The 26,185-nt window shown below is 46.1% G+C and overlaps 1 protein-coding gene and 2 long non-coding RNA genes across 4 annotated transcripts in view; 1 reads left to right on the plus strand and 2 right to left on the minus strand.

The window, feature by feature from the left end:
* The window catches only part of LOC145517716 (uncharacterized), a 60,018-nt gene extending 42,951 nt beyond the window's left edge, over positions 1–17,067 (minus strand). Inside the window, exon 1 of the long non-coding RNA XR_014062280.1 lies at positions 17,010–17,067. This is a non-coding gene — a long non-coding RNA (uncharacterized LOC145517716). The remainder of the gene's footprint in view (positions 1–17,009) is intronic.
* TFAP2B (transcription factor AP-2 beta) lies at positions 1,257–26,185 on the plus strand. 2 transcript variants are annotated; one of them, XM_081520827.1, is made up of 7 exons: positions 1,257–1,337; positions 5,625–6,083; positions 10,914–10,974; positions 18,543–18,762; positions 20,315–20,433; positions 22,537–22,678; positions 25,527–26,185. In XM_081520827.1, the coding sequence occupies exons 1-7, from the start codon at positions 1,257–1,259 to the stop codon at positions 25,825–25,827; spliced, it is 1,383 nt and encodes a 460-aa protein (XP_081376953.1). In that variant the 3' UTR covers positions 25,828–26,185. The 2 variants fall into 2 exon arrangements, with proteins under 2 accessions (XP_081376953.1, XP_081376954.1); XM_081520828.1 differs by lacking the exon at positions 1,257–1,337 and adding an exon at positions 4,065–4,433.
* LOC145517715 (uncharacterized) lies at positions 17,192–18,796 on the minus strand. The gene is made up of 2 exons (XR_014062279.1): positions 17,629–18,796; positions 17,192–17,525 (listed from the first exon to the last, which is right to left on the minus strand). It is a non-coding gene; the product is annotated as an uncharacterized LOC145517715 (long non-coding RNA).

Genomic DNA, 26,185 nt, shown 5'->3' on the forward strand with positions numbered 1-26,185 from the left:
GAGGGGGTGGGGAAAGGGGGCAAGGAGGTGAGTATTCGCTTAGATGAAATTCGGAAACCGTGTGCCTTAAAAGGGCGCCCATTTTCGAGGTTCGGTTAACTTTGTTCCTGTTGATGTTTATGTTTTTCTTTTGGGAAAAAAAAAGCTGTACAAATCACCTTACCAAGAAAAAATACACTCAAAACAAACGAACAAACCCCCACATATCTTATTTTTCAGTATCTTCTTGAAAAACATTCTACTTAAACCTTCCAAAGGTTCAGGTGACATTTTCTTGATTCTCTGTGATTAAAACCACTTAAAAGTTATAGACAACAAATGCAGATATAAAATATCCCATGCCTCTGCAATGAAGGCTTGAAAATAACATTGCTTGATTGTGCACCTATGTTGCTTCCGACATCTGGAAAAAAAAAAAAAACTTCATAAAATGGAGACTTCAGCCAAAGAAAGAATGGCACATGGAATCTGCTGAAAATACAAACAACCCTTAAAGGATAAGCAGGACAGACTTAGGTGGTTATACAGTATTTAAGTTTTCAAATGTGTTGGGCTGAATGACTGGGGAAATATAAAAAATGGTCATTGTGGTGAGCCGGCTTTTTTGTTCTACAGTGACTAAGGTACAGTCACTGTAAAAAAAAAAAAAAAAAGTTGTGTAGCCATCAACACAGAGAGATCACCCTTAAAATCCCCAAATCCAGCTTTCAAAACCCTCCTGCTGAACAAACAAGAACAGGAGCTTTTGTATTTAAAAATATCAGTAATGGTCCCCTTTTAAAATCTACATAAGAAAATGGGGGAACTGTGGGCACCCTGGTTTCCCCTAATGAATTGTAAAGATTTTAAATCAGTGGGTACAATGATTCATCATTTTCAATATAGAGGTTTTTAAATGTGTATATTTATATTAATCATGCTGACCAACTCTCTCTCCTTTAAATGCATGTTTAAAGTCTGTAGACTCTTCGTGACCCAGGGGTGCTTATATAACTAAATGTGGGTGTCTGGGTGTAAGTATGTGTTTATGATTTTTTAGAATATATATGTCTGTGGGTTGCATCTAACTCCAGTGTGTGTAATCATGTTTTTCTCTCAGCTGAGGCTTACTTCTCCAGCCTATTGTTTGAGACAACAGATATAAGTTGCGATGGGAGAGGAGCGTCGGATTTGGTGTGTATCCCCCATTTCCAATTATAGATGGATCATTACAGACAGCGGAGTCCTGAGAAGCCAGACATCTGCTCCTCACATGAATGCACTCACCTCCTAGAGACCAGGCTGCCATCATGCTCTGGAAGCTCGTGGAGAATGTCAAGTACGAAGATATCTATGAGGTGAGCCGACACCCCCAGATGCATCTTAGAGCTTTGCAGATAGAGAATTTGAGCTTCTTGACACCCCAACTCATCTATATTTTTAAGCTATTTGCTTGTAGATTTCCGGCCGGTTTTCTCAGCTTTCTCTAACTTTTCGAAAAGCTGGCTTGGGGAGACTTGGACATTCTGAAAAGGGACTTTAAGGTGGAAATCTGACTACTTTAACCTGGGAGATTTCTCTGTCTTTTTGCTATTTTATTTTTCTTTCTCTCTTCCTCGCCCCCCCTCCTTCAGGATCTGATGAGGAACGAGTGCTAGTGAATGTGGGCAGAGAAAATAGAGACCAATAAAGGCAGAGGCTCCTCGTTTTGAGTGTGGGAGAGAATTAGACTTTCAAGCTTCCTTCGTAACAGACTCGGGCTTTGTATTTTTATTTTTAGTAAAATTTTTGAGATCGATAACAAACGGATCCAAGTAGAGCACGAAAAATTATAAGGAGGGTGGTCAACGGATAGACGGACAGACGGATAGATGGATGTAGAGAGAGCGCAAGCCAAGGAGCCGTAGCAGAGAATTTTTTAAATTTTCTTTTTCTCTTTCATGTTTCGCTCTTTGAGACTCGGGGCGTCCAAACGGCCCCATGTCTTGGCATTTTTAACGGAATTTTCTACCCGGGTTGAGTGCGCACGGTTCGTTAGCACTGAGGCCAGGGGGACTCCCCCTCGGATGGAGATGCTGTCTGCAGTACGGCGGGCGTCTGCCTCCTTGGGGCCCGGCGCGCGGGCCGTGCGCTCGGGTCTCGGGCGCCGACGGAGCGGCGGGGCGCCAGGGCTGCGCGCGGGACGGGCGGCCGGAAGGAGCGGGGAGAGCGGCCCAGGCCCGCGGAACTTTGCTCCGAGCGCACCAGCCGGGGAGCCCCCGAATTAGGGGCTAGGGGGGAAAGGGAAAGCGAAGATTTCGAGGAGACGTCGAGGGAGGGCAGCGAGAAAGAAAAGCTTGGAGGAAGGTGAAGGGAAAGGGGCAGAGGAATTGGGGAAGAGGGAGGTGGAAGCTGGCGAGCGGGCGGTGGCTGGAGATCGGGAGGGAGTCGGAGAGGGGAGGTTGAGAAGCCAAGGCTCGGGCGATCGGCGCGGGAAAAGCGCTGGGTCGGACGAAGCGGTCGCGGTGGAACGCAGAGGATCCCCAACCCGCGGGGGACAAGCCACCCCGCCCGCTCCGGGACGATCTCAGAAAGCCGGACCGGGAGCCGCCTTGCGGACGCTGGGAGTGGGCTTCTCCCGACTCCGCTGGCCCAGCCCCGCGACCCAGACCGCTGCTCCGAGGAGCCGACGCGCGCCTTACGGCCACTCGGTGGAGTTTCAGAGGCAGCGCCCGGCGCCCTCGCCAGGAATCTCCCAGCTCTGCCCAGCCCCGAATCTTGATTTTGGGGTGTGTATGTGTCTGTCTGTGTGCGTGTGTCTGTGTGTGAGAGAGAGAGAGGAGAGAGGGAGAGAGGAGATTCGTCTTTCTGCACAATGATGACTGGGGCTTTCCTTTCCTCTTTGTGGTTGTGTATTGACTGTAACGGAGAGCCGCGCCTCCGCCTGGTGGGGTTTGTTTCGGTTCGGCCTCCTTTTTTTTAACAGCCGGGATAATGGTCAAGTCGAAGGCGCTAGAACCGTCCTAAAGAATGTGAGCGCCCAAAGTGGGCTTGGCGCGAGCTGGGATGGGACCACGGTGTAAACAGCTCGGAGTATACAGACAGGGGCTTCACTGGGTTCCGAAAAGTAAGCAGGATAAAACTCGTTCTAAGAGTCCAAAAGTAGACTGGCTAAATGCGAGGGAGGAGGAAGGAAGAGGGAGGGGTGGAGTGGAAGGGGGAAAGAAGGGAGAATAAAGGGGGTGGGAGAGAGGAGAGACCGACGGAGAGAGACAAGAGATACTGCAGGTACTTCTATCTGCCTAATTTTTCTGCTCAAAAAAATATAGGAGAACGCGAAGCCGGTGGAAGGAGTCTATTTAAGTCGGGAGGAAGGTTGAACTTTAACAGAAATGGCAGTCAGGCCAGTTGAACGGGTTCCTGAAACATCCAAAAAGGTTTTCTGTTGCCCCTGGCTTTGCCTGGAAAGGATAACTTTAGTGTACTTGAAGATTGATTGCATATATTTTAAATGAAATTTTAAAAAAAATCACAGACTGCAGGAGCACTAACGAGGGAAAGGCTACACAAGGGATGGAAAGCCCCCCATCTGGCCTCTGTCCTTTAATAAATAAGCATCATCTCCAGTATACTGTGAAAGTCTGTAAACGTCACTGTAAACAACCGGGCCCACCGGTTTCCTTTGCTCTCCCCTCCAAAGAGGGAGGCAACGCCTTTTTATTTTGTTTTGTAATCTGCACGCCAAGCACCTAGGGCGATCAGTTCTTCCCATTAGGAAAGTCCCTCTCCAGGAACCTAGACACCTACGGTTCAGCACAAGACCCCAAGGATGCTCTCTCTTTCACCGTCTGGTCCAGGGGAGCAGGGGCTGCTTTACGCGCGTCCCCGGCTCAGTTAACTGAAGTTCTGCCTCTTTCCTGCTAAACTTTTTCCCCCGGTCTGCCTTTGCCAGCCCCCTCGTCTGATTACATCTAGTAATTCTCCACTGAATGAACGTCATTTACAATAGTAGGGGAGCTCTGCGCCCGCTGCTGCTTCACGCTCCATTTGTCCTCCATTCTCCCTTTAAAGTACTCGTGTAATATTAATAGTCATGAATATCAATTATTATGAGGCGGTGTAGGCAAGCGGAGGGAGGAAGGGGCGCCCGAGCAGTCTGAGCCCAGCTTCGGGCGGAAGAGGACTGCTCCAGGAGCCCCAAAGAACCGCAGAAGAAAAAAGGCCAAAAAGACAAGCAAGAGGCCGATGAACAGCTCTGTCTGTGTGTGACAGGCGTCGCCAATCTCGTTTGGGGGTGGGGGGGGGATTTTTTTTTTTTTTTTGATGGCTTGTCCTGGAAACACCTCAAGCTCGGCTCCTGTGTCCAGCTCGTTTCTCTGCTGGACTCCTTGATTTTTTTTTTTTAATCATTGTTTGATTTTGAGCAGTAACCAGGCTTTTTTTTCCAGATGTTAGTCCACACCTATTCATCCATGGTGAGTCTGGATTCACGTTGTACCAGAATTGCATGCTCTCTCCTCTCACTGTCTCTCTGTCTCTGTCTCTTGTGTGTTCGTCTCACTCTTTCTCTCGTCTCTGTCTTCCTTCGAGCGCCTTTGGCTTGGTAATTTAGCACCATAATTGGACGAGGCTGCAGCTGCTTCTCTGCATTGTGTGTTGTCTGAGCTCCATGAGTCAGCTGGGGAGTAGGGGGAGGCCGAACAGAAAAACTTTTTATTTGCCGTTGCAGTTTGGAAATTTAGGTGACTATGTCTCCAGAAAGAACCATGGGGACTTTACCATGGCATTTCCAGAGAGGAGAGGGAGAAACACACAACCTTCCCCTTTCGCTGAGTTCAGCAGTCCACTTAGGACCAACATGAAGTTGTCTGGGCCTTTTGTTTTTATTTTTCGGTTTCTCCCCCCTCCCAACCCCAGGTCTTTCATCTTCACACCCTGGAGTAGGGACAGTATTAGATATAGAAAAGCAACCTTAGAAAGAACTCCTTTGAACCGTAGTTCAACTTAATTTAACACGGACTCAGGATATGATTTTTGAATGAGATCCATTTCAACCCAACACTACATAAATTATTTAATTCCTCTTGAGGAGGAAGGGGTGACTGGAAACTCAGATCAGACAGATTCCTAGGTGTCCTGGAATGACCAGGTTGTGTTGGGGGAACTCCTGGCCAGTGGGCTGGGTTGCCAGAAAGGCAGAAGTTGGTTTTGAACGAGAGGAGCAACACAGAAAGTAGTAGGAAGTTTTATTTGTTATGCTCTGGACCTCTGGAAGAGTTAGAAAAACATAGTCTAATACACCCAGAAGAACAAATACCATGTGTTAGACTCCTGTATTTTTCATTAGGGAATTGATCATCCCCCCACCACACACCCCATACTCAGTGTTACTTTATCCTCATCCCTTTTGCTGGCTTTGCACCCCAACAGAAGGCTTAGATGTTGGTTCAGTGGGTGAGTCGCCCCCATGTTTCCCCAAAGCCTCGCGTTTGGAATTGCTGAAATCATGTACCCTCTGAGTCAGCTTGGGAGGCTAAGTTTCAGACTCTTGTTTCCCCTGTCCCGGGAAGAAGATGCCCAAGCCGGGTTTCTCCATCTGTCGCTTGTGTTTTTTGTTTGTTTTTTTTTTCCTTCCCCTTCTCTCTCTCTCTCCTCTCTGCTCCCAGGACCGGCACGATGGCGTCCCGAGTCACAGCTCGCGGCTCTCCCAGCTGGGCTCGGTGTCCCAAGGACCTTACTCCAGCGCCCCGCCGCTGTCGCACACCCCGTCGTCAGATTTCCAGCCGCCCTACTTCCCGCCCCCCTACCAGCCGCTCCCCTACCACCAGAGCCAGGACCCCTACTCCCACGTCAACGACCCCTACTCCCTGAACCCCCTCCACCAGCCCCAGCAGCATCCCTGGGGGCAACGGCAGCGGCAAGAAGTGGGTTCAGAAGCCGGTTCTCTCCTGCCCCAGCCTCGGGCCGCCTTGCCCCAGCTCTCGGGCCTCGACCCCCGGAGGGACTACCACTCGGTCCGCCGGCCCGACGTGCTCCTGCACTCGGCACACCACGGCCTTGACGCGGGCATGGGGGACAGCCTCTCGCTGCACGGCCTCGGCCATCCCGGCATGGAGGACGTCCAGGTAATGGTGCACAAACAAACAATAAACAAGTAACAAATGCCCAGGGAGGGGGGACGGGTGGGGAGGGACAGCTCTTTGGGGAGGGGGGGTGGAGGGGGGAGGTAGTTTGCATCTTTAGTATAGGACCAGCTGGACTCAATGTATGTAACTGTGTATTACCTGTATGACTCTCTAGTGGCATTTTCTGGGGTTTCGATGAGGAAAGCTAGAAGTATGAGAAATGAAAGAATGAAGGAGAAAAGTGTACATGTGTTTTGCTAGTTTGGGATCATCAGAATCAAAGCTAGGTGTTTCTGTCTTGCCTTAGCTAGGGAACTCCTTCCTGTTCTCTTGGCTTTGTGGAAGCAAGCCGGGTGCCCTCTCAACCCACCCCCTTGGGTCTGACCCCCCGACGTGGCAGGTGGAATCCTGGCTGCCTGGAGGCTGGAGCTGCAGCATGGAGGTGCGGGAACCTCTATAGAGGTTCCTGCTCAATTTGCAAAGACTCTGTTAAGCGTGACAAGGCACATTGGGAAGAAAAACATGTGTTATTTTGTCCAAGCCAGGTCATACTTTGAATGTTCCATAAGCTGTAGAACCCTTTTCCAAGAGAACTGAGCTCCAGAGGCAGCATCTGAGCAATGGAAGATTTATGGGGAGAGACCCAGAAAGTCATAATTCTGTTTGGGGGTTCATGAGGACACATACCATTTTGGACGTTCTTTTCCCCTTTTGGACCATGAAACCCAGCAGTGGAGCAACATTCTCCACATCCTTCCCCAGTCCTTCTTTTTGCTAGTACCCTCCTCTCCCCAGTGTCACCAGTTGAAGAGGCATCACATGTTTGTTTCTTAAAACAAAAGGCTCCAAACACACCCCCACCCCATCACTATCCCATCTGCAACCTACACAATGGAGCCTGATTTGGTGGATAATACTTGGTTAAATTAAACAAAGAAACATCAAAGAAATGATTTCTGAAAACTGTCTGGGTGATTCTGAGCAGGTCTCCTTTTGCTCTTTAATTTAAATAGTCTCTAGAAAAGATAAATATGGTTGAAAGGTTTTCAAGTGATTCTTCAGTGTCATTGGCATGGTTGTCTATATTACGCATCACTATAGAAATACCTCTAAAGCGAAGGAACATGAAATGGGAAAGAGAAGAGGTGCGTGAGTCCTTTCTCTTTATCTTGCTGAAGGAAATGTATTTTGAACAGTTAAAATGTGGTGATAGCATTAAATGCTGTCTGTGTCTCATCTATGATGGTTTACTGATTTAAGGGAAATTTAGTTATTTAGTATTTCCAGAAATAATGGAATCACCTGAGTTGTGGCTTGATTTACCCATAGTCATAAGTGGTAGTTTTGTTGATTTAACTGAGTTTAACTGTTTCTGTCTTGGAGATATTGCTCATTTCAGAATATCATATGAGAAAGGAAATATTCAATAGTGTTGTTTTTTTTTTAATGCATCGGGGTAATACTTGTCTGGGGGGAAAAGTTTTTAAATTAACCTTTGTGGGTACGGTTCAAAGTGCTAGATAATGAAAGTGGATCAACTCATCAGCACTGCTGTTGGCAACGCTACATTGGCTGTGTCACTACCACTCTGTGGCTCAGGCTACTAAACCCAGAGACTGCACCCAAAGAGGGAACAGATTTCTTTGCTTTTAGTCATTTTATTGTATTTTTAAGACAGAATTGTGAGAAATTTGGAGGGTTTGGTCAGGTGCAAGAGGCAGAGTAAAACAGGGTCAGGTTGGTGTGTGTTTGGGAGAATACCTTTGTCGAAGTTGCGGCCGGAGCTCAGACCCGGGAGGTGGAGAGAGCCCAGAGCAGAGAAAGCACAGGCCCCGGGCCCTGGCTGCTCCCTGCCCACCCCATCTCTCCCCGTCCCTCCCCTAGAAGCATCTCAGCAGGTCCCCTGGCGAGGTGGGGAGGCCCATGAGACTTTCTCAGGGTTGACCCTTGGTGCCAGGGGTCAGGAGGAATTCACCCCGGGCCTTCCCAGGAGAAAGGAAGGATCTCTGTCTCCCACACGATGACAGGCCTCCTGACACCGGGTGTGCTTAAGGAGACACGGGGCAGGTGACAAAGAAAGACAGGGGAGGAGATGGACCAAAGATGAGACCCTTGAATCCAGAGGCTGCGCCTCCTCTGTTCCATCCCTGAGGCTCCACTTCTGAGTTAGGGATCAGGAGTTCAGGGGACTATGTGGCAGGAGCGGCTGGCGGTTTCAGCGTTTCCCATTTCCTGCCTCTGCAGTATGGGTGGGCTGCGCCCCCACCTCATCTAAAAAGAGGACCAGAGGTGCCTCAGCCCGGACACCAGTCACTTGTTCCATCTCAGGGGCCTAGTGTGTGCCCCGGATCTCTCTATATCAGCCCAGCCGCGATCTGGCAGATACCAGGGAGCTGCCAGCCCAAGGAGGGGGGAGTGGCCTCTCAGCCAGGGGTCCTCACCTGGCCCAGGGTCGGGGCGAGATGTTGTGTGACCCAGACACACACGCGGGGCCACCGCCCTGATCGCGAGAGAAGCAAAGGAGAAGAGCTAATTAACCAAATGCTTCTAATATTTTTTAAATGAAACTATAAAACCCTGTCAATTTCTATTTCAATTTACTCACAGGGGCTATTAAACCAGCAAATCGCTGTTTGGGTTCTGGTATGCTACATTTCACCCATTGTGTGTGTGTGTGTGTGTGTGTGTGTGTGTGTGTGTGTGTGTGTGTGTGCGCGCGCGCGCGCGCGCGCGCGCATCCGTAAGCACCCGCGCACGGGCAGGCACGCAGGGATAGGGGACAGTGTTAAAAACTCAGAAAAACAGCATCAGAAAGAAAGAGAGCTGGAGATGGTACTTAGTTTGGAGTTTGTTCAGTTGCTGTGAACATCTCTTTCCTTCTTCTGGTCTTTGCTCTCTAACCTCTCATCACCTCTCCTACCTGAGTGTAAACACATGAAGATGTTAAGTCAAAGCCCCTACACACACACACACACACACACACACACACACACACTCAAACACACCCTACTGTCTTAAAGCAACCCCTGGTATCACTTTTAACTAAAGAAGTCTAGTAATTACGAGTCTGAGTTGTTTTTCCGAGCTTCCGCATGCAGTCCTAATTAAATCTTTACGATCCTCCCTGTGACGATTAAGCGCCAGCATGCTGCGTGAATATCCTGTACAAAAACCCAGCAGGCGGCCGTAATTAGATAGAAAATCAGACAAGAGCCTTCTCATTAACTACCACAACTACCCCACGTCGCTGATGAGGCGTATATACATATTTACGTACCGACGTGAGGGTGAGGTGTGGGGGCGCACGGTCCCGGCCCCTAAGATCGCGGGTCTGCCCGCCCACAGACACAGGCGAATATTTCTGTCCTGCGTGGACACGTCGCCGCTGTAGACACGTGAGCACAGAAAGGCGTGAATCTTGTGTGTGCGCGCCCGGTGTGCATGGTGGGGTCTCCTGGGAATTCCGAACAGGTTACATGAAGCATTTTTTTTTAAGCTTTTTCTTTTTACTATTTCTTAAGATGGAGATGGCATGTTGCAACATGGAAAATGGTTCTTATGGGGAATAACAATTTTCCTCATCTTTCTGAGAACAGAAGAGTGGCTATTAAAAACGAAAAGAAACAAATTAACATGCCCCCTCCGTGATTAGATCATCTTGTTTCTAATGTGCTGCTTGTTTGGGGTAGACAGTCTCTTCCTTGTGATGAACACACGCCCTGTCTGGGGATGCAGCTTGAGTGGGTGGGAGGTGCTGTCTAAACACAACCTCCCTCTCAAACCCTTTGCTTTTTACTCCTCTGTAGAGAGGGTGACAGACTGGTCCAAACTTTGGCTTGTAAGGATCAAGGAAAGCGGCTGGACATTGCAGGAAAGGCTAACACTGATTTTCACTGGGGAGAAGAGGGTGGGAATCCACGCTTTTGGATGCCCTGGGATGTACAGCTAGAAGTCTAGTGCATCCTGACAGCAAGAATATCGTTCTAACAGCCATTTCCCCTCTGAAGTGCAGCCAACATCTAGGGTCGAAATTTTCCTTCTCTGGAATGCAACTGGCAAGGAAGGTGACCGTTCTTTGCCATGACCCAGGTGCTGCTCACCGGGAGATCCTGTGTGTGTGTGTGTGTGTGTGTGTGTGTGTGCGTGCGCGCACGTGCGCGTGTGCATGTCTGTAGTAACTGCCTTCCTAACAGGTGTGCTTCTTGCTGGGCAGCAGCAGTGGCAGGGGAAGCAGATTGTGCAGGTCCCTCCGAGGGACTGTCCTGCAGCAGGAAGTTCACACAGCACTGAGATGTGTGTGAACTGCAGTGGGTGTGCGGTCCTGACGGCCTGCAAACGTGTTCCTATGTGTTGCTGTTTGCATTCCATTCCAAATTGCTCAGACTTTAATTAAAATCCTATAATGTAAACTATTATGTATTTGTAAAATGACTCTGGGGTTAAGATGCACTGGGATAGCATAGAAAACAGATTATCGCTCTGACTAATATTGGTGGAAATCTTTCAGCGGCTGCCAAGTTTTCACAATTCATAAGAGCGAATAATATAAGTTTATGTGTCTATGTAATATCTATGTTTAATATAATCACTAAACCAATCCTGCATCCCAGATGCCTCTCACAGTTTCCTCTTTCCTCTTCTTCCATTGGAAAAATTTATAATTTGGGTGAATTTCATTTCTGTGTCCATTTGGAGGTAATAATAATAATACTCCCTTTGTGAATTAATATAAATGGAAATAACAGAAACTCCAGTTTGGAATGACATGATTTATGTGTGCGATTCTTTAATATCCAGTCGATTTGAATAGTGATGTTTTTATATTCACAGTCAGTTGAAGATGCCAATAACAGCGGCATGAATCTATTGGACCAGTCTGTCATAAAAAAAGGTATGGATTCTTCTCCCCCCAAAGTAAGCAAAGTTTTCCTGTGCATTCATGTCTTTATGATGCATTTTCACTTGGAAGGACTTCATTGTTTTATAAGACACCAGTGTTTGTTCACAATCATAGGACAGTGGCTATCTGGATGAAAATGCCTGTTGGGAAGAAGGGATGGGGGTGGGGGACTGAAGGCAGAAACCCTGATGAGAGAGACAGAGATCACTGCCATTTTTCTCACAGTACATTCGCTAGCAATCCTAGATACATCATAAATAATTGAACTACCATTATGTATGGTTGGGAAACACTGCTTTCAAAAATATGAGGTAATTATTTCATTGATAACTGGAGTTTGTTGAGCCAAACCCTATGCCATTGGGGCAGCTCCTTCTCTCCTTGCTTTTGTATTTTGGGGTGGTAATTTTGTTCCCAGTTCTCTGTGTTTTATGAGTTGTTTCTTCAGATTTTTTTTTTTAACTGTGCCAAATGTGTCGCTAAATATGCTCTTCCTGAGAAGCTGAGCTGGCCTCTGAACATTTCTCAATCTTCCTACATATGCATTCATGATTTAGTGTGACTGTGGAATCACCCCATACTGTTAAAGGGCATGTGATATTAACAAATGTTTGCAGTCTCTTGTACAGCTGTAAGCAAAATAATTAACTAATTAAACTAATTAAATGTAATTACAATAACTCATTTCGGGCGTATTGCAGCTGCTTAATTTTTCCCCCCTCTTCTCTGACAGTCACTGAGAGAATGCCTGGCGATTAGTGTGGCTGCCAAAAGGCCCGAATGTCACTCACATGCCACAAATTTAGGAGCTTGAATGTGTAAACAGTGCAATCTTTAATTATCGCAAGAACCGGTATTTGGAGCTACAATTTTAACTACTGTAACCCTTTTTTTAATCGATGCTGGAGAAGGCCTGTCCTTCTGTTTGGTGTCAACAATCCCTAGCTGCAGTCACTTCTGATTCATCTGAGCCAGATGACATTCACAAAAACAATTAAAAGAAAAAGGATGGTTTGAAATGTAATGCAGAGCCAAGCCGATAAAGTAGAAGGGTTGTGAAGGAAGGATTGCAAACAGGATGAGGTGTGCTCAATTTTCTGCTCTTACAAAAGCAGAAAAAGTCACTTTGAGAGGAGGGGGGTGGGGAGGGGAGGCTGTACTTGAAATGATGCCATTTGGCTTTTGAATGTAATATCCTGAAGAAGACTAGTAGGGTTTGGGGTAAAAGTATTTAAGTGTTCCTCCAAATGTCTCCGACTCTTCCTTAGATAGTATCGTTTCGGGTTTTTAATGCCAGGGTTTGGGTTTGCTGGGACACTTGGGCTTACGCTTGGATTTGCAAGTGCGCTGACAGCTCACTTTCACCATTCCCTCCTGGGTCTTCTCTTCTGGTTAATTGCTGGTTGATGGGAAGGGGGTGGTGGTGCGGATTTAGTGTGGAGAGGAGGAGAGGCGCTTCTTCATTGCCTTTCTTGGTTCTTTTCTAGTTTCCGTCCCTTTTCATGGAAAGCTAGAACCCCTTAGCTCAGAGTTCTCTATGGGGGCTGAAACAGCATCGGGGCTGGCGGTGGGGCATGCCCAACTGATGACCAATCAGAAATATTATTAATAGTCAAGCCGATAAAAATATTTGGAACTTAACTTGACTAACAAAATGGAGCTGAAAATATTCTTAGATGTGGGATGCTTTGGTTTCAGGGCTTGTGTATGTTTGTCAGTGAAATGTGAATATGTATGTATATGAGGATCTCCAGGAATAAGAAAAGGAGAATATTGACTAACGTGGCAGTTTTTGGTTTTGGAAACATGACCACTTTTTATGCCCCCCACAAACCTTTTTAAAAATGCACAGCCTAACATATCTAAGTGGCACCCCAGTCATTCTATTGATTTAAGGAGTGTGATATGAATATGAAGTGTGAGGTCAAGTCTATTATTTAATATTTCAGGTATTTGCTTTATTACATGATGAAAAGATCCTAATATTCTATTTTTATCTTTAGAGAGCCATGGGCAAAAGTGGAATAAGTGGTTGATTTACTTTTCTAGATCACTATGAACCACTTAAAATAATGTTATGGATTCATTAGCTCTTTCCCTGCCCTCTGGTCTCCCGTCTTTGCCCCTCCCCCACCTTTATGAGGAAGAGATTAATTTCATAAAGGAGGAGGTGAGAACGTTTCTTGGATGAAATAGTCTAAATTTCAACAACTGGCAAGGGACTTGGTTGCTTTATTTGTTTTCTAATGGGTTTTTAGAGAAATTTTTAAAGGTCTACCTTATTAATAAAGTGGCAGCAACTGGCCCAGGTTTAGGTTTCTCTGCCTCTGTGTGTGTTTAAGGGAGAAGACTTAGACATAAAGGCTATATGTCTCTATGTGTGTCCGTGTGTCTCTCTAATTATGCGAGGTCTCCGTCCTAAAATTTAACCCTGTCCAGTTTTTCACCCATGTTGATATCACCCCACTGTAGGCTAGCTCTCTTCTTATGTTTGCTATCTGGGCTTAGCTGACATTTCTGAAGTAATTTAGTTAAGAGGAAATGAGTTGTTCCCAGTAGAGAGAGCAAACGAGTGGAGTGAAGGTAGCCAACGTGATAAATGGCTCTTTCATTTGAAGATCTCCAGAGCTCGTTTACGGCTAATTTTCTGTATTGGCCCCCTTTGAGCTATTAATGCAATCGGCAGGGACTGGGGCCCCTCTCCTCTTAGCTGCCCCATTAGAGCTCCCATTAAGCCAGCAAGTCTCAACTCCATGGCAGGAGTTGGGGGTGGGGGGAGTAATGAAAGGTGCTTTTTAAACTCTCCTAATCTAAACCGGCAGAGGGTGGTTAATACGATTTGAAGGGGGCTGGTCAATGAGCAATCAATAAAGTAATAATGAGAAGGATTCGGTACATTAACAGTCTAAAAATCCAACGAGACATTAAAAAATCATTCTTAACTCTCAGTTCCATTAAGATTAGGAATCTGGGTCGGGCAGGGGGTGGGGTGGTGCCCAGCTCCTATAAATGATCACTGCCACTCTCCTACCAGCCTAAAGAAGGCTCACCTAGGCTTTCAGAAGAAGTTTTTGGTACAATTAGAGGCCAATATGCAATCGACTGGACATCGTACACAGCAGAAAAAGATGCTGGTATTTCTTGGAATGTCTGGCGTGGCTGGAGTCCAAGGTCCAAGTGCTGTGCCTATGGGGCGTTTTCACTGGTCTTAGGGATATCCTGTTTGGTTAGTTTCAGTTCAACCTCTTGGTTCTCTCCCACTTTTTTTCCCCGTTAGTTCTGGCCCCTTCCCCACATAAACACTTTGATTGGTGTGGATTTTCTCGGGTATCGGGGGAGATGGAGAAATTGCCAACTTCAATTACAAGGGGTTCTGTTGAGATTCCCCTTTCTGACCTAGGAGGTCAAAGTACCCAGAGTCTGTCAGAACCTCTGAGAAGGCTATGAGTTTCCTCTCAAAGGGAGAGGTTCACGTTTTCAGAGCTGACTTGGGTCCCCATCGGCCTTTATTCAACCAGAGACGCTCAGCTACATTCCAGCCACCCAGGGAGGAATCAGAGTTCATAGAATTTCAAAGCTGGAAAGGTTAGACACTCTTCTCCAACTCCCACCCCCAGCCTCCAGTGAGGAAACTGAGACAGAGAGAAGACAAATGACTTTCTCAAGGTCCCATACACTGAATTAAATGTTGGGATCCAACTCAGTTTCCAGCCTCCTAGGCTTTGCCCCTAAAGGATGCCAACACTGGATGTTTGTAGTTTTCTTATGTTCTGGCTTTCTCTGTGAGAATCCTTTTTATGTTTTTTCTTTAGGATTTCAGTGCTCATGTTTATACACATGCTCTTATATACATGGAATAACATTTAGCCCCCAGGTAGATGAGAAACAATGTAAGTATGAGGAAAAGGGTGATCTGCTGGTGATAAGTAATTATTTCAAGCAGTGCTCCACCTCTTGCTGCTTCTGGGTGTAGTTTCCATATTTAAGTCTGAGCACCTTTCAGAGCGACTTAGGCTTTAGTGCATTAGATGGGTTCATTTCTTCCTTCTCTCCCACCAACAGATCAGAACCACAGAAGACCCGCCTCCAGTCAAACACAAAGATATCAGAGCTGTGATTTCATACTTAAGCATAAAGAGTAAAGATGAAACGCTAGCTTATTAACACTTTGGCTCTACAGAGTCCACTAATGAATAAGATTTTCTCCAATCGGTTTTCCTTCCACTCTCTCAAATTAAACTCCAGTCCCTGTAATGAAATATTGATCGATTTTTAAACCTCTGTTCTTCTGCCCCCATATAATGCAAGTTAAAAGGGAGGGGGCAAGTTCTGTGGGTGTTACATCCAGAAGTTGGCCATGCTATCCAACTGAGAACTGAAGAGGAAAAAAAAAATCCCACCCAGTTTTAATGTATGCACAGAAAATTGTAAACATGTAAAGAACTGAAAGCTTCATGCTGAGTTTTGCTATGCTCCATTTCCTTACCATTTCCTGCTGTCGCTTTAAACCTATCTTAGTCATCTCTGGGTTCCGTGAGCAGGAGCAGTGTGCTCATAATTACTAACAAATCAACCGGGCCCTGTTGCTCCCTGGGTTTATTGATAAGCTGGAGGAAAGCAGAAGGGAAAAGACAAAGAGAATAAAATATGGGGTTAATCAGCTGAGGAAAGCAGGTGTGAGAGTGGAGGGGAAGGTAGATGCTAACAGTAGGCTGGACGAGTGTGAGACAAGACATGTGCAAAGTCTAGTTAGGAGACCATTCAAAGGCCAGCGTTTAGCACCTGAGGATGAGAGAGTGGAGGGTATGAACAAGATTGGTACTTAAATTCAAAAATAGAAATATAACCTGAAGTGTGAAAAAACATCACCACTCTCCCCTTCCTTCTCCCCCTAGACAGCAGAGTGCTGAGGGATGCTGCCTGGGTGGGTGATATTTAGGTGATAATGTATATGCAAAAAGGTACAGCCCTTGGGAGGGAGCTATGGACATTCCCCAAAGGAAATTGCTCTTGTCAGGTAAATCAGGCAATTAACAATAGTGAAATTGAGGGCAGGCTATAAAATGTCCCAAAAGGTCTGGCTTTCCAAGAGATTTGGCACCTGGGACTGTAAAAAGCAGGCAAAATTCCAGTTCTCAGCAGATACTCGATTATCCAGTATGGTAAATAGGAATTAACTTACTATTTTCAAGTTGATTGGCCATGTGGGATGGGGTGGGGTTCTGTTAAAATGTTCTTTCTAAATACAGTAGGATTTAAGTTTTTAAATGTTGCTGAATATCAAAGACGAGGCTTTTTATACAACTTATTTCTATAGTTCATATCATATTAAAACTACAAAGGGCCATCTGTATTTTGCAGAAAAGTTTTTCCAAGGTTACCATGATCATACATTATTTGTTTATAGTGCCTGCATATGAATCTGAAATACGGAAATCAGGACAGCAGTGAAAAAAAAAAGACATATTGAAATAGATGTGGATATTGTGTAAGAGAATTAAACGACAGGGTGTTCCCACCCCAATCATTATTTTTTAAGTGACTTTAAATTCGTATTTTACTCACATTTAATCAATACACTTTGAATTTGCACTGGTTTGCTCTCAAATGGGAAGCACTTCACTGACTGTGATGAAGGGAATCAGAAAGAAGAAAGCCCACTTTGTAACTGCCCCACCACCGTGACAGTGCAGAATATTCACTTGGTTACCTGACATCATTCATTCAGCCTTGGGACAGACTATATAGACAGATCAGAAACTCTAAAATGTCTACGACTGCTGCTGCTGCTGCTGCTAAGTCGCTTCAGTAGTGACCCACTCTGTGCTACCCCACAGACGGCAGCCCATCAGGCTCCGCCGTCCCTGGGATTCTCCAGGCAAGAATACTGGAGTGGGTTGCCATTTACTAAGAAGTAGAAAAAGAGAATGCTTGTCTCCCTGTCCACTTTCCTCAGAAAGCCCTTTCTACAGGCATTTGTAAAGAGCCAAATGCAATTTATAGGAAATAGAAGATTTGAGACCTACCTTGTAGGAGTCTCTAAAATATCATGAAGGTCTGAATGCTGGGATCTGTGGTAGAGAGCTGTTTCGAGAACACACAAGGCGGTTAGTCTGTTCTAGTCAAGGGAGGTTATATAACTTGCTTGGCATGTGGGGTTCTAGGTTCCAGAGAGTAGGAAAAGCATATCTTTCTCTTACCAGCATTATAGAGTGAGACAGAGTCTTTATTAAAAAAGAAAGAACGGAAGCATCCTTTTTCATGCCAGAAACATTGCATGTTTCAATAAGTCCCCTGGCCTGGTGATCACTGGAGAGAGGTGCTTGAGGGGCTTCAGATCCCCATGGAAGAAGCTAAGATATATGGCAAGCCAGCAGGGAGTGTTGCCTGCCCAGTGGCCTGCAGAAAGAAGATGGGCATCAGCCATGTAGAAGTCCAAGGGAGGGAGACTGCCAGGGAACAGGGAAGCTGACCGGTCACTCTTCCTGGCTCCCAGCCTCTGGTTCTACCGAGCCCCGCCTCTTCCTAAGGTGCAGATGACACTGAAACACAATTAAACAGAAATACAGGCTGGAGAGACTGAATGCGCCTGGGTAGCAGTGGCAACCAGCTGTCAGCTCTTATTAACTTCTGCATAAAACATACCTTGAGTGCGGTTTGTTATCAATTACTTGCCGAAATGAAACAACTGGGGCAAGGCAAGACCGCCGCTCACATGAATTAGAGTGATTGGTTGATTGATCAGGGCACCTGTTGTAAATCATAACTGCTCCAAACAATCACCAGCCGGGTGCTTTACGTTAATTTGTAAACAAAATTCATGTCACCGCGGAATTGCTTTCACTGGAGAGGAGCATTTGGGTTCATTTCTAAATGAATCTGTTGTTAGGATATAGCAAAGAATGGGATCCACTGTAGAGAAATGAGCAGCTCTTTTGGGCCCAACCGCCCCAGTTTAATGGTATTATTACTTGGCTGTTCTTGGGCAGAGTGACTGATGGGGCTCACCATCCTGATCTTTGCCAGTGATGACCATAGATTTGTACCAAATAGGAGAGGAGGGAAGGGTTCCCATAAAGACCATTGGTATTACTATTTTATATCACTGATAGGGAGCATCGCCTTCAGGCTTCAGCACCAAATGTGATTATCAGGAGACAGATGAGGACGTTAAGATTCAGAGAGGCTTAGTGAGATGTCTAAGGTCACACAGCCAACACGTGATGGAATCGGATTTGTCTGGCTTCACAGCACAATCCAAACTCTGGGTTGCGTGCTTTTCCTGATTTGTGTAGTGAGCGGGACTGTGGCAAGCCACTCTCACATGCCCACACACTTGGGGTAAGTTTCCAGAGGTGATGGCTTTTGCATTTTGTTTGTACACAGTGCTCTGGACGCACCGCGGAACCATGGGAACAAACACTTCCTCCTGCAGCTTTCCTCTTGGCGCCTGGCCTGTGGCCTCCCCCTGCGCAGGCAGCGACACGTTCATTTTATTGGCGGTCACTAGCATCGAAAGCCGGTCACCTTTATGGCATATTTTTTCTCTCTCTCTCTAGTTCCGGTTCCTCCCAAATCTGTGACTTCTCTGATGATGAATAAAGATGGCTTCTTAGGAGGCATGTCCGTCAACACCGGCGAGGTGTTTTGCTCGGTCCCAGGCCGTTTGTCTCTGCTTAGTTCAACTTCAAAATACAAAGTAACTGTGGGAGAAGTTCAGAGACGGCTGTCGCCCCCCGAATGCCTCAATGCGTCTCTCCTCGGCGGCGTCCTCAGAAGGTAACCCACCACTCCAACCACTTTTTAATGCCGCGCGGTTGCCTAGCAACCGAATCCTGTAGCTTACTGCCGCAGCCACCACGTGCTCCGCGCCCAGCTCGCGCCGCCTCGCCCTCCCGCCCGCTTTGCGGGCCTGGGGACCTTCCACTTTCCCCGCCCTGTACCCGGCGCCCCTCTTCCCACTCCCAGGACCCTTCGGGGCATTCTCTACCTTGAGTGGGACCCAGAATCTGCGCACACTTACCTAAAACAGGAGTATCATGGAGCAACCCCCTTCTCACCTACAATGTACTCTGATCTCTTATTTTGTTTTAAAGTGCACTTGGCGGCCGACTAAGTTGATCCTGTCCCGCTAATGCGTTGTGCCCCGCAGTTTGAAAAGCTTTGTTCTAGACTTGTGTGACTTCCTTTCCTCAGTACCACTACCAAAAATAACAATGACACCATTTTAGAAGTATAGACAGGTATTCCTTGGGGCCTTTCATATGCTCCCCAGTGTTGGAGAAAGACAATTCACAGACTCCTTGTGGAAACTGGGGGAGGAGTTGCCTTTTTTCTTAAGATTCAAAGCCTCCCCAAAAGTCCCTGCCAACAACTGAACTCTTTGGTTAGTGCCTCCAATATGAAGGTGTGACACGGCATGACATGAACTTTTCAAGTTAGCCTATCTTGGGGGTTGAAACTCCCCTTCTTCCCTAAAAGTGGCCGGATGAACAGCACAGCAAGAGAAGTCAGAGTAGGTTTTTTCTTGTATTTTTGCCCAGACCTTAGCACATAAAGGGGGATCATTGGGAAGAAGTAAGGGTGTGACCCACATACTTTTTTCACTTTGAGTCCTTTTGCTCTGCTCTGCTTTGTAGTTCAGATTCACGTGAGTCCTTTGAGCTCTACGGTGTAGAAGTTTGTTTCAATCACCCCTAGGAATTGAGAGTGTGTGTGTATGAAACTTACTATGAGATTAAGTGAGATGATCAATATACAGTGCTTATGATGTAACTAAACTCCTTTGGTGCTAGTTTTACTGTTATTATGATTGCTAACATCATCATTAGTTTCATGTTTCAGTCTTCCTTCCCCTTTTAACCCAACTCCATTTTATTGTGACTCTTGACCACTTACTCTCAAAGCCCACCTGTTTCAGGCTGAGCCTTCTCCTTTCTGAATCACCCAGTTCTTCCTGTCTTTCGGCAAGGTTGTACTTGCCGAGACTTCGGCTCACCTCTCTGGCTCCATGACCAAGAAAGAGCTGGGCTTGTGCACGTGCAACTTCTACCTTCTCTGGACCCACAACCTACACCCTAATTATTCCCATCTGGTGTCATTTTTTATTCTCATGAGATAGAAGAAAACGACTCAATTTTTTTATGCTCTGTATTGCAGAAATTAAGCAAACCTCAGCAAACTATCAGCAAATAACCAAAAGGAAGAAAAAAAAAGTGCTAACCTCAAGTTAAAACCTCTTCAAGCTCCACTGGGCTTTAGATTGCTAAATCTAAACTTTGTTTCAGGAACACTCTGAGGTTAATCAGAATGTTAATTCTTGCAATTTCAGAGCCAAATCGAAAAATGGGGGGAGATCTTTGCGAGAAAGGCTAGAAAAAATCGGTTTGAATTTACCCGCGGGCAGACGCAAAGCAGCAAATGTCACGTTACTCACCTCCCTGGTGGAAGGTAAGCAAGACGTGTGGCTATTTCACGAAGTGGCAGAGTTTAACTGTTGGCTGAAGGCTGACATTTTACACGTTTCATGATTAACTGGAAATCATTGCAATCGTTGTGCCCTTATGAGTTGGATGTCAAGCGTTTGCTTGAAAAGTTCAAAGGTCTTTTTACTTAGAGGGAGCGGCAATTGTCCAGAGGCCAAGGGATGTGTGTGAGGGTCCCTGAGCTCTGGAGAGTGCTCAGGTCTGGTCTCCAAGGTGCAGGTCATGCTACCTGAAACAACCTCTATATAAACTCAAGAATAACTCTGTAACCAGTAATCCCTTCTATACCCCTTCTCCTTCCCAAATTTTACCTCTGAATTGTCAGTAGCAGTGAACACACTGTTGATTTGTGAAATTATTGTTGCATTCATGACCTCTAATGGTTATTTGAAAACTCATGTCACTTCCAGGGCCCCTCTCTCCCGCTGATTACCTGGGATTTATTGAAATAGAGCTTCATAAGACCAGTGACCTAGGAGAAATATGGGTTGGGGATGAGGGTAATGGGGAGAGGGAGATAGGAAACATGGAGGGGAGTTATGTATGATCTTCAGTTGTAAATTTAAAGACCCATACTTAGAACAAGCACATTCTAATTTGCTTATAATTTTGGGATTGGAGATGATATTTATGGTCTGTAATAAACAGGATCTTCTCCAGAGTCTAGAACAAATGGATCTGCATTTGAATTTGTGGGTTGTGGAAGGCACAGGAAATACAGCCAGAAGGGCCTAATAGAGCAAGTTGTAGAATTTTCTCTAGGATCAAACATGTAGGTTTTGGTTTTTTCTTCTATTTTTATAGATATGATATTATGACATTCCTTCGGGGAGTTAGTTTTTGGAGGAGGGAATCTTAGAATATTTAGGCAGCAACCATAAAGTCATCATATTGACGGGTATTGCACTTTGCCATCTTTCAGGCAAAGTTGCCTGGCCCAAACTTACCCTCTAGAGTCAGAGGTGACCAAATTTCCAGACCACACTTATTAGTGGTTGCCTCTCAGCCTGGGGGTTTTACTTTTTGCCCTTTAGCGTATTGCTAAAATCACAATCTTCATTTTGAAAAGCAGTCAAGGTAATTTCAGCCCAAGACAGGGATTTGGGTGAAAAAGGAAAGGAACTGGAAAACCCACTGAAATGCCAATATTCCGTTGGCAGTTTTCAGTTTTATGAGTTGTTGTAAGCCGGAAGTGTTTGGTTACTATGCTAATGATGATTAAAAGTAGTCATGCTCCTTACAAATAATGTGGCTATGGGATAATTCAGCATACCTCTTTTTTATGTTAAGATCATCCCTTGAACCCCTAAGGCTGTGTTTTTAAAGGGTAATAATGCTTTGTTCGAAAGGGGTTTCCACATAAACTGAGGAAACTCTCAGTTGTCCAGGTTTTCTATAGCTGCTATGTCATCTTTGTGCAGTAGAAAATCCTTAACTAGGAGAATGATGGCAGGAGCCTCTGAAGAGGAGAAACCTGAAACCTAACTAGCAGGAAACTGACAAGGAGAATAAATATTTCATTGCTGGATAGACACTGATCCATGTATGATTTACATATTCTTTAATATATGTGGACATAGGCACACAGGGATCTATATTTGTATATATTAGTTATTATAGGAAGATAAAAAAGTTGGGAAGACTTAAATTTTATTTAAAGCAGGTGTTAACATGTTAGATGCTTAAAAAAGGGGCCGGGGGCAGATCTGGCTTGAATGTTCAGTTCACTGTCTATCTAGATGCAATTGCAAGGTGGCTCCTGAAAGTCGGCCCACCTTTCCCTTAGGGCTGGAGTGTGGGAGACCTGAAACTATTCAGGGGATGCCTAGCTAGGATTTGAATGAAAGGGTGATCATGGAGAGGCTGGAAGGAGCAGAAGGAACCAAGTTTGTTCCATCAACTTTAATCATGGCCTGAGAACCATGTTCATTTGGGCGTCTGTCCCACCTTTGCTACTGCCCCCAAGAGTTGACCTGTTTTGTGAACAATAACAATAGACCAGGGAACACCTCCTGGTCTTGGGGGATAGTCTTGGGTGCTGATTTTTCCTCTACGGCTGTCTTTTCAGGAGAAGCTGTTCATTTAGCTCGGGATTTTGGGTATATTTGCGAAACGGAGTTTCCCGCCAAAGCTGTTTCTGAATATTTGAACCGGCAGCACACGGACCCCAGTGACCTGCACTCTCGGAAGAATATGCTGCTGGCCACCAAGTGAGTGTCCTAAACTCGTCCCTACTCCCAACCTGCGCAGCCACCTCGTCTGGGAGGAGGCGGTGGGAGCTCCCAGCTCAGTGGTGGATTGCTGGTAGGGAGCCCTCCCAGCTCCGCCCCCTGCGCGTCCCCACCCCTCAGCGTCGGTTACGGGCTGTGTGTGTGTGTCAGTCTTCTCTGTTTCCTAGATTCTGAGACGCATAGCTTTATTAATCCGAATCCAGACTTTTTAACAATTCACATCCCCAGCGCTGGGGATGACAGGCAGACCTTTTCCGGGTGGGGCCTTATTCCAGTTCTTTCCTGCATCTCTGGATGCTTGTTTCTGCCCAGGTTGCACATCTTCCTGTCCTCCCCACACAGCCACTTGTGCTCACTCAGGGTGTCTATATGTCACCCACGTGTACCCATCTCTACCCCCAGCTCTAATTACTCTCTTTCCAACGTTGCTGTTTGGCATCTTCCACAGACGTAGAATTTACTACAACTCCAGAGGGGAAACTAGTAAATCTCTGGCTAAATTTAGGTCTCGAGCTCATTTGAACTTTTACAGTGGGTTTTCTATTTATTTGATTTACTCCTGTCTTTGGCTTCGATGTCATATTGCTGGTGTTTTATGGCCGGCTCAGGCCTTCAGTGGGCGGCGCTGCGTGCACCCGCACGTTTCTCTCGCAGGCGCGGCCCAAGCAGCGGCGCTCATTTATTTAGTGCTCCAGGACGCGGTTTGTTCCGTTGACAGCGTAATTTAAAGATATATATGGAAGGCTGAAAAATCATTTGCTCAAATTTGTCCAGATGTTTTTGAGACGTGATTGGAATTTGATTGCCCCTTTCCGCAGGGTCAAAAAATATTAATGTCCCAGAACTTTAATTGCTTACAGACCCCAGTTTGGGCTTTGAAGATTTAAAATGTTTGACTCTAAGCATTTGTTCTCCGCAGTTCAGAATTTCCTTTTTGGCACTTTGGTAATGAGTACAAACTTCAGGAAAGCCTTTAACCATCCCTTCCAACGATCAAAACCTGGCACCCACCTCTTTTTAGAAGGTTTTCCTTGATGTACTAACTAGCAATATAATAGATCTTTGTCAGTAAATTGCCCTCCCACCCCTTGCCCTTGGTAGCTAGTGGCAGGGGAACTGTTGGTGCTTTATAAAAGAGTAAAGGTACTTTGGGGAAAAAATAAAGCCAAACTGGATAAATTAGATAACAGGATTCCACAAACAACTCTGTGGTTTCCCTGAGGAGTGCTTGTGGCTTCTCTTAGGCCAGCATTTCTTAACCTGAGGTGAGCATCAGAATCGTCTGGGGAGCATTTCCAAGATAATTATTCGTGGACCTAGCCCCAGGCTCCCTGAATGGGAACCAGTGAGGGTGGAGGCCTGGATGTGTTTGTTTGAACCCCACAGGTGATTCTGAGGAACCTCTGACTTAAGAAACTGCCCTATTTAGGGCAAAACTGTAACCTGTTTCTTCCTGGTGGGGATGATGTATGCCTGCATTTTGAACAGAGAAACCAGTGAGAGCATGCCTGGCAGTGTCTTCTACCCATCAGTCTCAAAACCAAAAACCTTTTCTGGCTGTTGCAGGTGAGGGAGGAGGTGTTTTCCATCTCCTTTGGCTGTTACTTCTCCTGGGAGTGATCCCCTTGGAATAGGTGCCCCAGAGTCACTCACAGGAGCCTCCAGGCATTGGCCCTATTCTTCTGTTGGCCAGGCCAGGTGTCACTAAGTGTCAGACCATCCCAGGGAGGCCTGGGATTGGAATCCTATAGTTTTTCTTTTCTCACCACCCTGGAGACCAGGTGGAGGCATGCTGACAGAAGCCTGCCAGTCTGTGAAAGGCTGTGACCTTTGGGATGCCATGCCTCTGCCCAGGGCAAACCAAGCCCTTGGGCCTTCAGGGCTAAAATCCTTTTGTCCATCTCCTGTATTAAAAATTTCTCAAGTAAGTTCAGTCCGTAGTTAGGCATGCAAGATTTCTAAGACTGGGAGATTTGGGTGCCTTGAGGAATGAAAAACCTTCAACAAATAAAAATCTTCCCTCCCTGGAGTCTTAACCATCTACCTTTAGGTTTTATTTAAACAATGTGGGACTCCTTTTCTATGGACAACAATCCTGTTGTACAAAGATCTTCCGTAGCCTACACTTTAAAAGAAAGGGGGAAAAAGGGGGAGATGGTGGTGGTGGGAATACCTCCCTTCTCAAATACTGCAGGTAAACAGCTTTTTGCTTTGAATGGAATCAGCATTCTCTCCTGGAATAAACAGTTGCTTGCCCTGGGCCATGCACAGCTCCAGCAATCTGCTTCTGTGAGAGGGACAGGCTTGTGGCCCAGGGCCCTAAATCTTTCCGGGCTTTCTGAGCCTGATCGCCAAGAGGTTGGAGAGGCAGGAGAGAGGAGGGGGAAAGGGCTTTAAAAAGAACTGTCAGGTAAGAGCTAAAAAGGACTGAATATTCCAAATCAAATGCTAAAAGCCTAGCGATTTTCCCAAAGCGGGGTTTTTGCCGTTTCCTGCATAATGGAGGCGGGGTGGGGTGGGGTGTCGGGGCTGGGGCGGGATGGGCAGGGGAGGGGGCTGCCAAAAAGGCCAGGCTTTGGGATGGAAGGGGTGCCTCACCTCCCCACCCCCGCTTCCCTTCCAGTCCCAGCTGCTCGAGAAGGCCGAGCGCTGGGAAAGGAAACAGAGCGGAATCGCCCACATTAGCCTCGCTCCCCGGCTCTCCGGTGACCAGGCGCCTCTGGGCTTGTGTGAGCGTCTCCTTTCTAATGCCAACGACAACGACACTGAGGGTGGTGTTTGTTTGTTTGTTATTGTGGTTGTTGTTCCTCTCCCGCCCCATTTGCAGGCAACTTTGTAAAGAATTTACGGATCTGCTGGCTCAGGACCGGACTCCGATCGGGAACAGCCGGCCCAGCCCTATCCTGGAGCCGGGCATCCAGAGTTGCCTCACGCACTTCAGCCTCATCACGCATGGCTTCGGCGCCCCGGCCATTTGCGCCGCGCTCACGGCCCTGCAGAACTATCTCACCGAGGCGCTCAAAGGCATGGACAAGATGTTCTTGAACAACACCACCACTAACAGGCACACGTCTGGGGAAGGCCCAGGTAGTAAAACTGGCGACAAGGAGGAGAAACACAGGAAATGAAAAATTAAAAAAAAAAAAGGAAAGATGTTTTAAATACAAAAGGAAAACAGAAACAAATTTTAATTTTAGCTTTAAAAATATTGGATTGGCTTTGGAAGAATTATATTAGGTAGATACACATACAATCAAAATTTTAAAAAACAAAACTAAATAACTTAAAAAAAACAAAAAAACAAAACTGAGGCGTACCACGGAGCAGCAGTATCGGTTCTCAGTGTCTATTTCAAGATACACTTGGAGACCACCGTCCGGATTTTCCACTTCGGTTCTTTCGAGCTTAGTAATACTGATAATAATAATAATAAAAACATGATTTTTTCCCCTTTGGAAAATAAACATAAGACTAAACATGAGAAAA

Source organism: Giraffa tippelskirchi, chromosome 8 (assembly GCF_054371585.1).
Source record: "Giraffa tippelskirchi isolate mGirTip1 chromosome 8, T2T-mGirTip1v1.2.pri, whole genome shotgun sequence".
Lineage (NCBI taxonomy): Eukaryota > Metazoa > Chordata > Mammalia > Artiodactyla > Giraffidae > Giraffa > Giraffa tippelskirchi.

Coding starts and splice junctions, on each gene's coding strand:
- TFAP2B (XM_081520827.1), top strand. CDS start 1,257: ATGCACTCACCTCCTAGAGACCAGGCTGCCATCATGCTCTGGAAGCTC. Junction 6,084..10,913: donor CCGGCATGGAGGACGTCCAG/GTAATGGTGCAC, acceptor TTATATTCACAG/TCAGTTGAAGATGCCAATAA. Junction 10,975..18,542: donor CCAGTCTGTCATAAAAAAAG/GTATGGATTCTT, acceptor CTCTCTCTCTAG/TTCCGGTTCCTCCCAAATCT.